The sequence below is a fragment of the Loxodonta africana genome, chromosome 12 (assembly GCF_030014295.1).
Source record: "Loxodonta africana isolate mLoxAfr1 chromosome 12, mLoxAfr1.hap2, whole genome shotgun sequence".
In the NCBI taxonomy this organism is placed as follows: domain Eukaryota; kingdom Metazoa; phylum Chordata; class Mammalia; order Proboscidea; family Elephantidae; genus Loxodonta; species Loxodonta africana.
Window position 1 is genome coordinate 56,235,771 of NC_087353.1, and position 14,975 is coordinate 56,250,745.

Sequence of the window (14,975 nt, forward strand, 5' to 3'; positions counted from 1 at the left end):
CAGGGGGGGCCGGGCTCGCGCCTGCGCAGCGCCGAGGGGCACGGGCCGAGATTCCCGCAGGCCGGCGGGGCCCGGCATGAGCGTCCCGGAGCCGCGGCGCCGCTGAGCCGGAGGCCGGTGAGGGAGTCCCGCGGGCCATGGCGTTCCTGGCCGGGCCGCGCCTGCTGGACTGGGCCAGCTCACCGCAGCACCTGCAGTTCAACAAGTTCGTGCTCACAGGCTACCGGCCGGCCAGCAGCGGCTCGGGTTGCCTGCGCAGCCTCTTCTACCTGCACAACGAACTGGGTAACATCTACACTCACGGTGAGCCCGCGCCGCCCGGCCCTAGCGCGGCCAGGAGTCGTGGTCACAAAGCTGCCATTGTCCCGGGCTGCGGTGCACGCTCCCGCTCCCCCGGGGAGGGGGCCCGGGCCGGGCGAAAGGAGCAGAGCGGTTTCCGCGCCCGCGTAATCCCCCTGAGCCCTGGGGGAAAAACCTGGTTTCGGGCCCTCAGTAATCCCGGCGTCTTGAGCACCCTTCCCAGTGATAGGCGTTGACTCCGCGAGGAGGGGCCCTGGAAGGGAAGCCTGGTCCGGCCCGGCCACTCCCCGCGTGGCCGTCCTGCCACCCCCTCTCCTGCAGCCGCGCTGCTCAGCCTGGTGGCGGCAACTTCCTCCCCCAGTAGGCGCCCGGCCCCTCCTTCCCGGCCCACCGGCTGACTCTGCTGACACAGCCCTGCCCGTCCTTGAGCTGCCCCAGCTGGGAGAGCGGCCCTGAGCAGCACCTGGCCTGGCCAGGCTGGGGGGCTGCAGACCCACCAGACCCCACCTGGAGTGTGCAGCCAGTGGCCCAAGGCTGCTGGGCCTGGTTTGACCCCTGCCACAGGGCAGTGCCAAAGTGTCTGACCAGGAGAGGCCTGGGCTGGGGAGAAGCTCAGTGAAGGATTCTGCCCACCCTCCAACCCCCCCAGCGGCTAGGACAGATGGGTTCCCAAAGGGCATGTCCAGGGTGATAGGACAGGTTTGCTTCAGCCTCTTTTCCTCCTGGCTGGCCTTGCCCTTGCCCTTTTCTGGAAGACAAAAAGCCCCAAAACCTGCATTTTTCTAGACCCTTACTTACAGGACACAGGGGTTGGGAGGAGCAAACTAAGTGGCCAGGGTCTGGTACCACTGCCCACATATCCTACTCTGCTCAAGGTCAGCACCTGCTTAAGGCTTCTGCGGACCCACCAGGCCAGTTTGGGGCCCCCTGCTCACAGGGGAGGCCATGTGGCTAACGGGTGAGAGGGGTTTGGGAACCAGGCTGCCCAGGCTGGACCGCTCCATCACTTTTTTGCTGAGTTCACCTTAGGCAGGTTACTCAACTTCTCCAAGGCTGTTTCCTCATCTGCAAGGCGGGGATAACGGTCTCTAGTTCCCAGGACTGTCTGTGAGTAACTAAAGCCCCCAACTGCCTCAAGCCCAAGGCTGGCAAGGTGGTCAGCTAACAGCATTATAGTGTCTCTTATCCTGGGTGTTATCTTTAGACTTAAGACTCCTTGAGACAAGCCTGCCTCTTGTCCAGGGCTTGTCCCCAGTGCTTTCTGAAGTCTTGGTACTTGGGACACTGTCAGACCGCTGTCTCTCTCCCCCAGGGCTGGCCCTGCTGGGTTTCCTGGTGCTGCTGCCCATGACCATGCCCTGGAGCCAGCTGGGTAAGGATGGCTGGCTAGGGGGCACACACTGCGTGGCCTGCCTGGCACCTCCCGCAGGCTCTGTGCTCTATCACCTCTTCATGTGCCACCAAGGGGGCAGCCCCGTATATGCCCGGCTTCTTGCCCTGGATATGTGTGGGGTCTGCCTTGTCAACACCCTCGGTGAGCCAGCTGGAGGGCTGGTCAGGGGGCCGGAGATGGGTGCGTGGGTGATGGGCGGGGGATAAGAGAAACAGGGAGGGGAAGGCAGGGAGGCTCGCACAAGCCCTGGAGAGGGAAGGGCAAATGGACCCCTGACCAGTAACCCACTCTCCCTCTTTGCAGGGGCCCTGCCCATCATCCACTGCACACTGGCCTGCAGGCCCTGGCTGCGACCAGCCGCCCTGCTGGCCTACACCATGCTGTCAGGGTTGGCCGGCTGGCGGGCGCTCACCGCCCCATCCACCAGCGCCCGGCTCCGCGCCTTTGGCTGGCAGGCTGGTGCCCGTCTCCTAGTATTTGGAGCCCGGGGAGCGGGGCTGGGCTCTGGGGCCCCAAGCTCCCTGCCCTGCTACCTGCGCATGGATGCACTGGCGCTACTCGGGGGGCTGGTGAACGTGGCCCGCCTGCCTGAGCGCTGGGGGCCCGGGCGCTTTGACTACTGGGGCAACTCACACCAGATCATGCACCTGCTCAGCGTGGGCTCTATCTTACAGCTGCATGCCGGTGTCGTGCCCGACCTGCTCTGGGCTGCCCACCATGCCTGCCCAACGGACTGAGCCACTGGCCCACCATGCCAGCCTGCAGGTCCCCTAGGGCCAACACCACCACACTTCCCTCCTGCTAGTCTGCAAGGGGCTGGCTCCCTGGATGTTTCCAGGAAACTTGGGACTTCCACGCCGGGAGCCATAGTCTGTTCACTCAGTCTTCACATGGAGAAGCCTCCTCTTCCACCATGCTGCCAGCGCCAGCTTCCCTCCCTGCTGTCTTCTTCCAGGCACTGTCTATGTTGGCTAGAAAGAAACCTTGCCCTTTCTGGGCCTCAGTTTACCCTCTGGGACCTGTGAGCGTTGGTCCAGAGAAACTGGGAGGGATGTCTTGCTGTGACAACTGGAGTCTTGTCAGTTTGCTGCCCCCTCAGCTCACCCCTCCACAGCCCCCACACACGGAAACCTCGTGGATCCCCTGGCCCAGCCTCGCCCGCCTACTTCCTCATCCCCTTCCCTGCATGCTAGCCCTCCCAGCAGCCTGTGGCTCATCTACCCTGCTCCATTCTGCTCAGAGCCTGAAGAGTAAGGGGCTGCAAGCAGCAGGACTGGCCCCTTTGTCCAAGGACCAAGGCAGCACTGATCCTTCTTGTACCAAGATGGCCAAGGGGCAGGAAGGCTGCTGCTCCTGTTCCCAAGCAATGGGCATGGAGATGCAAAGAGACATGTGGCCGGTGCCCAGGGGGCTGAGGACCCACCTCTGCCTGAGCCCCACCTGCCCACCAGGAAATTTGCTCCACACAGAAGCACAGCTCCCAGCTCTGGGCTATTGGTCTGAGGCCCGGGGTCCCTGGGTTCCACAGCTGGGCTCTGCTTCCGGTCCCGTCCCAGGGGGCCTTAAGTCCTGGGCGACATCAATAAAAGGAGCAGGAAGCCCTGTGTTGCCACCTGAGCAAGCTGGGGTGCTCCCAAGACTCAAATAACTTTTATTAGACATGCTAGGCAGAGGGCATTGGGGGTCCCCAGAGGGGCACCCGCATTTGGGAGGGGCGGGGGTAAAAGGTTAAAAGTACTGAGGTTGGGCTGTGGGGCTCAGGTTGAGTCCAGTGAGTCCTCAAATAGGCTGAGGAGATTCCGGGGCTCGAAAGAAGGGAAGGAGCCCAGAGAAGGTGCTGAGTCAATGTCACTTAGGTCCAGGGGGTCCCTGGGGGGAAGGAGGAGAAAGAAGAAAGGAATGACACCCCAGAACTAAAAGCCAAACCAGCGTGCCTCCACCCAGGACTCTGGCTCCCCAGGCCAACTCATCTCAGGGTGTACCTGCTCCAGGGGGCAGGGGAGCCGCTGTGGGGGGTAGAGGTGCTCCCAGCAGTCCTGGCCAGGACAGCCTCTGGAGAGAGTGAGGGCCTGTGCCAGGGTGAGACAACAGACAAGCAGGGTGTCAAGGGGTGGGGGTCCAAAGGGAGGTGGTTGCAGCTAGGGGCGCAGGCAGTGTGACCAGGTCTGTCCTGGCTCTTGACCTGGGCTCCCATGTGACAGAGAAGCTGGAGCCCCAGTTGGGGACATCAGACACATGGTATATTTTGAGAAGCAGCTTTACAGCTTTCAGAGCCCTTGAGCCCGACCAGGCTCCATGTTCCAGGACACATGGGCTTCTGCTGAGCTGGCTCTGAAATGAACATTTGGCCAATGAAACTTACCTGCCACTTCATGTCCACTCTAGGGTGTCTCCAGAGTGAGAGACTGATACTCATAAGGAAGGGCCAAATGACATCATTCCTCCTGAGAACTGTCCCCACCAAGTAATGCATTTGTCCTTTGTAACGGTTTCTGAATTACAGCCTCTCGCTTCATCACCAGGTACCCTGGGATGGCAGGGACCCCTCCAGGGGCTGGGCTCGCCTGGTTCTGGGGGCTCCCCGCCACCTTGTCCCTGGGCACTGGTGGCTATTCTAGTGGGATGGGGGCTGTACCGCCTCCCTCCCCCAGCGAGTGCCCTGACCCACATACTGTTCCCAGGGTAACAACTCCCAGTATGGCTGCCCAGGTATGAAGCTGAGCCAGGTATGAAGCTGCCTGTCCGCCTGTCTGCTCCACACAGCGGCTAAGCCACACACTGAGCTTAGCATAAGAAGAGCTGCATTCACGCTAAGCCAGGCTGTACCCATGCTGGGCCCACACACCTACCTGAAGCTGTCATCTTCCCAGTTGCTGGAGAGGCTGCTGTCTAGGAGGAAGCTGCAGGGTGGCGAGCCAGGCGGGGTGGCTGGAGGGCCCCGGGGCTGCAGCCAGCTGGCAGGGTGGGCCAGCCTGTGGCAAAGCCAGCATAGCAGGGCCAGCAGGGCCTGCGGGAAGAGGGTGCGGGAGGCTGGGTGGACCCTGGGGCAGGGCGGGGTGGGCCTGTCCCCAAGCTCACGAGATTACCTGCCACAGGGCCCAACCTCGGCTCAGGGCTTCAGCTGCCATGTACCACAGGACACTCCAGGGCCTTGGCTGCCTGAGCATGGGTAGGGCCAGTAGGGCCTCGGCCGTGGCCCGCAGTGTGGGGTCCGGCTCCAGCATCATGGCAAGGACGCCATGTAGCTCAGCAGACAGACCTGGATGTGGGGCAGAGGGATGGGCATGTCATGCGTCCTGAGTGCAGCTGGGCCCAAGCCCAGTGGTCCCACATACAGGCCCCCAAACCTGGGGTGCAGGAAGGGGCTCCACAGGAGCTGTCCCCCTCCACTATGGCACACCCCCTCCTGGCCTCCACTCACCTGCAGTGAACTCAGGGGGCAGATAGCCCTGGCGCAGCTGCTGCCAGCCCTCCCCACCGTGAGGCAGCTCCATATTGCAGGCCACTTCCAGGATGGTGAGGCCCAGACTGGAGGGCCCAGGGGCCAGGGACAGAGGGGGGCAGGGTTGGCCTTGGAACACAGACCCCAGCCCCAGAGGAGGGGGAGGGGAAGGGGCCTTGAAGCTTCTGCCCCAGACCAGGGAGGTGGAGAAGAGGGGCCTCTGATAAACTCCCCAGGTGGGAGGAAGTCTGCCAGATCAGCCCACTGAACAGGCCCTGTGGCTGCTGTGGTTACCAATAGTAGTATGGGAGCCACTGGGTGGGTTCAAACTGCCAACCTTTCAGTTAGCAGCCGAGCCTTAACCATCCACACTACCAGGTCTCCTATTACTGCTGCTGAGATAATTGGACGCAATTATCAGAGTCCATGCAGAGGGTGAACTATGGAGCCACATGCCTGCTGCAAGCCTGGCTGCCCCCTTAACCTCTGTGCCTGCCCCACCCCTGAAGAGAGGTAACAGTGGTCCCTCCTGACAAGCTGTTGCAATGGGTCATCTCTGTAAAGTGCTCCAGAGGTGTTGCTGCTTACAGGTCCCAGGCTCAGCAGACCCTTCGATCCCTCAGGAGGAGCCCCTCCCAGGCCCTAGGTGTAGGAATCCACAGCCTGGGCTGTCGGAGGCCCAGCGTCTTCACCTCAGCTGACTTTGGAAGGCGTTTCCCTTGGGGGAGTAGCCCTCTCTGCTGACCACCACCAGGAGTGACCCGCAGCCCACGATGCACCCCCATATCCCAGTCCTCACCTGAACACGTCTGCCGCTGTCCCATAGGAGCCCTGCAGCAGCTCGGGGGCCATGTAGCGGGGGTCCCCCTCTTGGGCCTCACAAGCCCCAGCTGCACCCAGCTCTACCAGCAGCCCAAAGTCACCCAGCTTGCAGCGGTCCCAAGGCCCCAGGAAGATGTTGGCAGGCTTGATGTCAAGGTGGACCAAGCCTCGGCTGTGCAGGTGGGCCAGGGCGAGCAGGGTGTCCCGCAGGTAACCCCAGACCTGGGCCTCAGGTAGGCCGGTGCCCTTGGCCTCACAGTGCTGCTGCAGGCTGGGCCCACACAGCTCCATCTGCAGGTACAGCAGGCCACCTTCCTCCCAGGCACGCTCCAGCCGCACACAGCGTGGGTGACGCCCCACCTTCTCGTGGCTGCCCACCTCAGCCAGCTTGCGGGCGCGGTCCTTCGGGCCCCGGAACGGCAACACGGAGCGCTTGATGGCATACAGGCGGCCATCTTCCTTGGAACGAACCTGGAAGGGAGGTGGCGCCCATAGGCGTGGTGTGGCTGGGGCAGGCCACGGTGGCACAGAATCTGACAGATCCAAGATTTCAGCCATGCCAGTTCAACTTGCCAGCAGCTATCCTAGAGAGACCCTAGCTCACTGCAATAGCGAAAATGGACACACCACCCTCAATAGGGCCTGTCCGGGGGAACCCAGCGAGCCCAACGAGATGGATCTATGAGCTCCAGCAGGGAGAATCTCTAAGACACGTTGTGAAGCGGGAAAACCAATACAGGCAGCATGATCCTGTCATGTAAAAAATAAAACAGGTCTGTCTTCATGTGTTCAAGTAGGCATAGACGTAGACAGAAAGATCTGGAAAGGAGGACACCCATCTGAGAAGCTGGGCTCCCTTTGGGAAGGAGGCTAATCAAGGTGCCTACACTGTGTGAAATTTTAAAAACATTGTATTCATGTAGTACTTGTGCAAGGGAAATCAACATTATAAATGAAATATAAATGACTGGAAAATATGTTTTAAGGAAAAAACAGAGGCGGCAGGGTGTAGCCCAAGTGCCTGCCAGCCCAGAGGTGGGGCACCACACTCAGCGGGTGGCTCCGGGGACCAGGAGAGCTCGCCAAGAACCCCAGCATGGCTGGCTCCAGAACAGGGAAGGCATGCCAGGGTCGGGACAAGGGGAGAGTGTGTGCCGAGGGGGCACCTGCAGGGGTCTGCCCAGGGAGCTGTGAGAAAATAGCCAAATCAAGCAGCAAGGGAGGCACCCACCAGCCCAGGAGAGGAGGGCTAGAAGGAAGAATTGGGAGTGCTGCCTAGGTCTTGGTCCTGTCTAGCTAGGGGGAGGGAGGCCCAGGACCATTATCCTACTCACCTTGAACACCTCTCCATAGGAGCCGTGGCCCAGGAGGCCGAGCCGCTGGAAACACTGCTGGAAGAAGGACTCAGGCCGGCTCGGGTTATAGCCAGAGCTCTGCAGGGTCTCTGAGGCCTCACCCCAGAAGGACACTTTCCGGGGCTGGGGCTGGTGCCACCCTGGGGTCCGTGAGGGGAAGAGGCGGCTGATGGGGATGCTGCCCTTGGCAGGCGGCCGGGGCGGAAGGCTTCGACTGAGACCCCTGGGCCTCTTGAAGGAAAAGCCAGGTTCTGCGTGGCGGAAGTAGGCAGGGACTGGGGTGGGGGTGCCACACAGGGGTGGCAGAGTGCCCTTCGTAGGCATGGGCATGGCCAGCGTGGGTAGCCCTGCAAGGGGCAGAGAGCAGAGGCTGAGCACAGGACAGTGTGTCCACTAAACAGCACCTGGTCCTAGGGCCCAAGGAAGCTGTGGAGGAGCGCCACATCCATGCCCCGCACAAGTTCGTCTTTAAACATGAAGGCCAAAGGGCAGCAAGCACCTACCGGGAAAAGGCAGAGTACCAACATACATACATGTGCACATGGTGTGGTCTGTATTTTGAGTGGATAGTAGAAACATAACATGAACACCACATGGTCTTTGTCCTTGAGGGCCCCATAGTCTTGTAGAGAGCTTAAAATCTCGTCACAAACTTGCTGTTTGACCTTGGTCAAATCATGTAAGACAGAAATATTAATTCTGGCCCACTATGCCTCATCTCCAATTCAAAAATAAAAAAGCTCTGAATTCCAAAAGTTTCTTTTTTTTTCATGGTTACGGTGCCAAAACTCATTGTTGGAGTTCCACTTCTAGAATGGCAGCAGGAGCTGGGCAGACCCTTGGGGTGAAGCAGGTATAACTGGTGAAAATTGTTAAAAAAAAAAAATTACGGTCTCTAGAAATGATCCTAAGGGTATATGGAAAACAAAGAAACATTTAAACAAGAAAATCTATGAAAGTCTCTCTAAGAAGAGTGAGAAACTGTGGCACTTGAGCCATGGCCTGCTCCCTCCCTTCCACCCACCCCCAGCTCAGAGTGAGGGAAGCTCCACTCTGGGTGGGTGTGGCCAAGAAGACAAATCTCAAACATTGACTTCAAAAGTTGCCCTAGCAAAAGAACCCAAATTTAATTGGATCAGTCTGTGAAGTAATTTATGCCCCAGGGTATTGTTGAAAACAATAGCACAATCAGCTGATCATTGGTGGAGCCCAACAGCTGGGTATGAACAGGTAAAAAAAATAGTCAAGGAAAACCCTGCTAAATAAAAATCCTGTCATCCCAGGAGCCTGTGCACATGCCCAAGATGGCACCCTCTGAGGAGCAATGTCAGGGATTTCACACTGAAGGGGCGGCAGACTTCACTAAAATAGTCCAGCCAGTTACTAAAGAAATAAACAAGCAAACAACAATAACAAGCCCTGAAGGGAGGCAGGGAATCAGCATCCAGAGTTGCTATAAAATATTATAAAAAATGTCCAGTTTTCAACAACAAAAATATGAGATATGCAAAGACATAGGAAAGTGTGACCCATACACAAGAGGAATAGCAGGCAACAGATACTGCTTGTGAGAGGGATCAGATGTCAGATTTCGCAAAAACTTCAAGTAGCCATTATAAATATGTTCAAAGGAAACCATGCTTAAAGAGGTAAAGGGAGGTATGATAATGTCTCACCAAATAGAGAATATCAATAGACAGAAATTATTAGAAAACTACCAAACAGAAATAGTGGAGTTAAGAAGTACAGCTAAAATGAATAATTCACTAGAGGGGCTCAACAGTAGATATAAATTGACAGAAGAAATAATCAGTGAGCTTGAAGATAGATCGATGGAAATTATGCAATTCAGAGAACCAAAGGAAAAAGGAAAGAAATAATGAAAAAAGAAAAGCCTCAGACAAACGTGGAACATCATTTTAAGCACAACAACATACATGTAATGGGAGGTTCAGAAGGAGTGCAGAGACAAGAATCAGAAAAATATTCAAACAAATAGTGGCTGAAAACTTCCCAGTTTTGATTTAAAAAAACATTAAACTACACACCCAAGAGGAGTCCCTGGGTGAAGCAACTAGTTGAGTGCTGGACTGCTAAATGAAAGGTTGGTGGTCCAAATCCACCTAGAGACGCCTCAAAATAAGGCCTGATGATCTGCTTCCAAAAGGTCACAGCCTTGAAAACCCTATGGAGCAGTACTACTCTGCACACATGGGGTCGACATGAGTTGGCAATGACTCAACGGCAACTAACAACAACAACACATCCAAGAACCTCAACAAACTCCAGGTAGGATAAACACAAAGAGATCCACACACAGACACATCCCAGTAAAAATGCTGAAAGCCAAAAACTAGGACAAAATCTGGAAAGCAGCAAGAGAAAAATGGCTCATCACTTACAAGGGACAGCCCTCCCAATAAACTCAATAGCTGACTTTTCATCATAAACAATGGAGGCCAGATGACAGTGAGATGACATATTCAAAGTGGGGGGGGGGGCTGTCAACCGAGTATCCTATATTCAGCAGAACAATCTTTCAAAAAATAAAGCTAAACAGACATTCCCAGATTAAAAAAAAAAAACAGAAAATTTGTTCCTAGCAGACCCACCTGACAAGAAATACTAAAGGAAGCTGTTCAGGCCAAAAGCACGAGACCCCAGACAATAATTTGAGACCATGTGAAAATACAAAGAGCAGTAGTAAAGGTAATTATACAAGACAGTATAAATGTATATTCTCCTGATTCAAAATGCAATTGTATAAAGCAATATGTATATAATGGTATTTGGGGCATACATAGAAATGTAATATATTTGCAAATAACAGCACAAAGGGGTGGGTGGGAGCAAAGCTGCACTGAACTAAGGAAATGACACCAGATGGTAACACAAATCCACAAAATGAATGAAGAGAATCAGAAACGGTAAATGTCAGGGATTGAATTGTGTCTCCCAAAAATATCTGTCAACTTGGCTATGCCATGATTTCCAGTATTGCGTGATCATCCACCATTTTGTCATCTGATGTGATTTTCCTGGTGTTGTAAATCCTATCTCTATGATGTCAATGAGATGGGATTACTGGCAGTTATGTTAATGGCAGGACTCAATCTACAAGATTAGATTATGTTTTAAGCCAATCTCTTTTGAAATATAAAAGAGAAGCAAGCAGAGAGACATACCGCCAAGAGAGAAGCACCAGGAGGAGAGCACATCCTTTGGACCTGGGGTCCCTGTGCTGAGAAGCTCCCCAACTGGGTAAGATTGATGATGAGGACCTTCTCCCAGGGCCAAGAGAGAGAGAAAGCCTTCCCCTGGAGCTGTCGCCCTGAATTCGGACTTCTAGCCTCCTAGACTGTGAGAAAATAAGTTTCTCTTTGTTAAAGCCATCCACCTGTGGTATTTCTGCTATAGCAGCACTAGATAACCAAGGGAGTAAATAAGAAGGTTAATATAACAAACTCCATATGCACTTACTAGTTTTTCTTTCTTCTCTCAGCTTCTTTAAGAAATTAAAGAAGACCTAAATAAATGGAAATGCATTCCATGTTCATGGGTCAGAAGATTCATGTAGCTAAGATAGCAATACTTCCCAAATTGATCTACAGATTTGCGGAAGTTGAAAAGATGATCCTAAAATTCATAGGAAAACTCAATGGACTTAGAAGAGCCACAACAACCTTGAAAAAGAAGAACAAATTTGGAGGATGCATATTTCCCAATTTTAAACCTTACTACAAAGCAACAGTACTCAAGACAGTCTGGTACTGGCATAAGGATAGACATGTAAAGCAATGGAAAAGAATTGAGTGTCCAGAAACAAACCCTCCCATTTATGGTCAATTGATTTTCAACAAGGGGCCAAGCCTGTTCAATGGAGAAAGACTTGAAACAGATGGTACTGGAAGAACTGGATATCCATGTGCAAAACTCATTTAGCAGCAAAATCTGACCTGATCTATTTTTCCCTCTTAGTGTGAATATTCATACATTTCATGGTAGAAATATTCATGTGATTGGTTTTGGAGTACTGTCCCAGATGCACAGGGGTTGCTATATATGTTATATACGCCACATGATCTTTCTGAGACATTTTGAATTCCAAAACACAACTGGCCCCAGGGTTTTGTGGGCCTTTACTATGGACTGTAACTCAACATAAAGAAACCAAAAATCCTCACAACTGGACCAATAAGCAACATCATGATAAACAGAAAATATTGAAGTTGTCAAGGATTTAATTTTACTTGGATCCACAATCAACACCCATGGAAGCAGCAGTCAAGAAATCAAAAGAGGCATTGCACTGGGAAAATCTGGGGCAAAAGGCCTGTTTCCGGGGTTAAAAAGCGAAGACCACTTTGAGGACGAAAGTGCACCTGACCCAAGCCATAGTATTTTCAACAGCCCCATATGCTTGCAACAGCGGGACAATGAATAAAGAAGACCAAAGAATTGATGCCTTTGAATTATGATGCTGATGAAGAATATTAAGTATACGCTGGACTGCCAGAAGAATGGACAAACCTGTCTTAAGAAATACAGCCAGAATGCTCCTTAGAAGAGAGGATGGTAAGACTTTGTCTCACATACTTTGGACATGTTATCAGGAGGGATCAGTCACTGGAGAAAGACATCATGCTTGACAAAATAGAGAGTGAGTGAAAGAGAAGATCCTCAATGAGATGGATTGACACGGTGGCTGCAACAATGGCTCAAGCATAGCAACAATTCTGAGGATGGTGCAGGACCCAGCAGTGTTTCGTTTCGCTGTACACAGGGTCGGTATGAGTCGGAACTGTCTCGACGGCATCTAACAATAGTACCGATCTCATGGAGGCCTAAGCCCAGGATCTGGCAAGCAGAGGGCTCAGTGAATACTGTTATTATTACAAACAAGGAGCCATGGTGATACAAATGGTTAAGTGTTTGGCTGCTAACCTAAAGGTTGGTAGTTAGAATCCACCTAGCAGCTCTATGGAAGACAGACCTGGCCATCTGATTCCGTAAAGATTACAGCCAAGAAAACCCTATGGGGCAGTTCTACTCTGTCACATGGGGTCACCATGAGTTGGAATTGACTTGATGGGCACCCAGCAACATTACAGGCAGTCCCTGGGTTACCAACATCCAGCCTGTAGTTACAAACCAACTCTCATAAAGCCTATTATATTAAAAATTTGAGGTACATACAATGGCTTATAATAACAAATGGGTGCTACTTTGCAATCCTATCAAATTATTATTTTTACTATTATTGTATTATTATGTTAAAGATGTTTTAGTGTATCTGGAAGTGTTTCTTTAATGTTTTTTATGCATAGAAAGGTCACTACATACTAACACAAACATTTGACTAACTGACTTAGGTACTAACTGTACCTAACTTCCAATTTACAAATCTGACTTAAAGACAGACTTAGGAAGAGAGCTCTTTTGTAATCTGGGAACTGCCTATATTACAAACAATGCTCAGAGTGTAATTGAGAACACACACACAGTACTGTTGTCCCACTTTGGAGGTGACTGTACATTGGGCAGAGAGGGCTGTCAGTGTTGCTACAATGTATTAGAAACAAAAACAAGAAAAGAGAGGAGTTATTCTCCTATTTTCAGAGAAGGCCACAATGTATCCAAGAATGGCATACCCAGAAGTGCGTGAGTAAGTAGGTGAAACAGGAGAGAGTGGTCATCTGAAGCATGAGAACCAGCTTGGCCTGGAGTAGCCAGGGGAGGGACCCCCTGGGAGTCCACAGAAAAGACCCACCCTACACCCTCTGAGGACCCTTCCTCCTGGGTTCTGCTTCTATTTACCTCAGGAATCCCATGCCAGAGTTTCTCAAAGTGAGGAACAGGGCTGCCAGGATCCCCTGGGGCACTGGTTAGAAATACAACCTCCAGGACCAGCCCGGACACCTCCGAGGACACTGGGCACCTACATCTCAAACCAGCTCTAGGGCCACCCCAATGTCACTTACGTTCTAACACCATGGCCTGTCCAAACCAGCCTTGGGAGAGGGGTGGGGGTGGTAGAAGAAGAAGGGGTTCCGAGGTGAATCCAGGGTGGCCCTGACCCCAAGCCAGGTTGGGGTGACCTCCGCAGGTTCCGGGGGCCTCACCCTCTCACTGGGGGGCACACAACAGCTGGCCACGTCTGCCGCGCTAGACTGTGAGTTCCTCCCGGGCAGGGCCACTGCTGAGTCACCTCCGTGGGCGTGGAAAAGCCCTGATGAACAGAGTCAGGAGAGGGGCTGTCACCGGGGCAGGGGTGGTCACTGAGGGAGAGAGGGAAAGATGGACCTTGATAAAAGGTGGGCGGGGATTTTCCCGGGGAGGGTAGGGTCAAGGCGCATCACCGGGGAAGGGGCCCCCAGATGAGAGGGGACGAGGAAGGAGCTGGGGAAAGACTTGGGGGGAGGGGCCGTCCGGTGAGGGAGTGGCCAGGAAGGGGCTATCAGAGGACCCGACTCAACGGGACGGGGTGGGCGGGCTGTTGGAGGGGGAGGCCCGGTCGTGAGGGAAAGGGATGCAGGGGTAGCGGGGAGGCCGACCCGGGAGGAGCTGGGTCAGGGCCAGGCGCCGCCCGGAGGCGGCCCGGGGAGGGGCTGCCCGCCCGAGAGCTCTCCAGGCCGGTCTCCGCTCACCTGGGAGGGTGGGCGGAGCGCCGCTTGGTGCAGTCCCTGATTCTGGGTCGGGAGGAGGCCGCGGGAATCCTTGGGGCGGCGAGGCGAGCCGGAGTCAGCCGCCGACCGGTCCGGGTGTCCGGGCGTGAGAATCCTCCAGAGGGGGAACGGCCCGTGAACGCGCGCGGAGCCGGCTCGCGCCAAAAATTCCTAACCGGCCTCGAGGCCCCGCCCAGGAACTCTTATTTCCCCTATACAGCCTATCGGAGGTGCCCAACCTTCTTGGGCTCCGCCCCCTCACGTCCGGGCGTGCGCGGCGCCGACCCCATCTCCGGCGGCTCTCTGGACCGCGCGCTCTCAATGCGCAGGCGCAAAGAGTTCCGGGAGTTGGCCCGGGCTTGCGTGGCCCGGCTGTGAGCAAAGGCGAAGTGCGGGGTTCCAGGCGGCTGTTGGGCGTTTCCTCCCGGCTCCCGGGTAGTCACTGGCCCCTGGCCTCACGCCCGCAGCCCTCCTTGAGCTGGCTCAGTTTTTGCTCCGTGAACGGGTGGTCACCACAGTACGCCCCGGAGGCGTGGTCCCAGGGGGCGGTCACTCGAGGCAGGACTGGAAGTCCCTGCGACCTCCCGGGTACCGGCGGCATGGAGTGCCCTGAGCTTGCTGACTCCCTCATTCGTTCAAACCTGTACCGGGCAAGTCCCCTAACCCCCGGAGCTCGCGTCTTCGAAGCCAGAAAAGCCGCCTCCTTCAGGAAGCCCTCGAGATTGCCAGGCAGGAGCCTTCTCGACGCGGTCTCCCCTGACCGCAGACTCCCTGCCTCCAGGATTTAGTCCCCTTAGTGGCAGCCCTTCCCAGTCTCTGGGTTTGAGATTTGAGCTCAACTCAAACGCCCCTCAGCCCCTTGCTAAACCACCTTGGCAAAGCACAGGGCCTTCCTGACCTCCGGATTAGTCTCCTCACCTGTGAAAACGGAGCTGATGACCCGCCGCTCACGGAGCTGGGGGCTCAAATAGGATGATCGCCTTAAGGTGCTTAACAGG

At 54.6% G+C, this 14,975-nt stretch overlaps 2 protein-coding genes across 5 annotated transcripts; one reads left to right on the plus strand and one right to left on the minus strand.

The window, feature by feature from the left end:
- Nucleotides 1-5: 5 nt before the first annotated feature.
- PAQR4 (progestin and adipoQ receptor family member 4) lies at nucleotides 6-9,924 on the plus strand. Of its 2 annotated transcripts, none has more exons than XM_064295426.1 (3): nucleotides 6-303; nucleotides 1,613-1,672; nucleotides 1,997-9,924. In XM_064295426.1, the coding sequence occupies exons 1-3, from the start codon at nucleotides 138-140 to the stop codon at nucleotides 2,428-2,430; spliced, it is 660 nt and encodes a 219-aa protein (XP_064151496.1). In that variant the 5' UTR covers nucleotides 6-137; the 3' UTR covers nucleotides 2,431-9,924. The 2 variants fall into 2 exon arrangements, with proteins under 2 accessions (XP_064151496.1, XP_003417706.1); XM_003417658.4 differs by having other exon boundaries at nucleotides 14-303; nucleotides 1,613-1,834.
- Nucleotides 3,300-14,073, minus strand: PKMYT1 (protein kinase, membrane associated tyrosine/threonine 1). Of its 3 annotated transcripts, none has more exons than XM_010597376.3 (9): nucleotides 13,960-14,073; nucleotides 13,294-13,590; nucleotides 7,292-7,659; nucleotides 5,935-6,428; nucleotides 5,115-5,221; nucleotides 4,780-4,952; nucleotides 4,543-4,700; nucleotides 3,676-3,762; nucleotides 3,300-3,562 (listed from the first exon to the last, which is right to left on the minus strand). In XM_010597376.3, the coding sequence occupies exons 2-9, from the start codon at nucleotides 13,304-13,306 to the stop codon at nucleotides 3,451-3,453; spliced, it is 1,512 nt and encodes a 503-aa protein (XP_010595678.2). In that variant the 5' UTR covers nucleotides 13,307-13,590; nucleotides 13,960-14,073; the 3' UTR covers nucleotides 3,300-3,450. The 3 variants fall into 3 exon arrangements, with proteins under 3 accessions (XP_010595678.2, XP_064151494.1, XP_064151495.1); XM_064295424.1 differs by having other exon boundaries at nucleotides 13,294-13,541; nucleotides 13,960-14,072; XM_064295425.1 differs by lacking the exon at nucleotides 3,676-3,762.
- Nucleotides 14,074-14,975: the final 902 nt, after the last annotated feature.

Coding starts and splice junctions, on each gene's coding strand:
- PAQR4 (XM_003417658.4), top strand. CDS start 138: ATGGCGTTCCTGGCCGGGCCGCGCCTGCTGGACTGGGCCAGCTCACCG. Junction 304..1,612: donor GGGTAACATCTACACTCACG/GTGAGCCCGCGC, acceptor TCTCTCCCCCAG/GGCTGGCCCTGCTGGGTTTC. Junction 1,835..1,996: donor CTGCCTTGTCAACACCCTCG/GTGAGCCAGCTG, acceptor CCCTCTTTGCAG/GGGCCCTGCCCATCATCCAC.
- PKMYT1 (XM_010597376.3), bottom strand. Junction 5,222..5,934: donor ACAGCGGCAGACGTGTTCAG/GTGAGGACTGGG, acceptor TGGGCCCTCCAG/TCTGGGCCTCACCATCCTGG. Junction 3,563..3,675: donor TCCCCTGCCCCCTGGAGCAG/GTACACCCTGAG, acceptor CCTTCCCCCCAG/GGACCCCCTGGACCTAAGTG.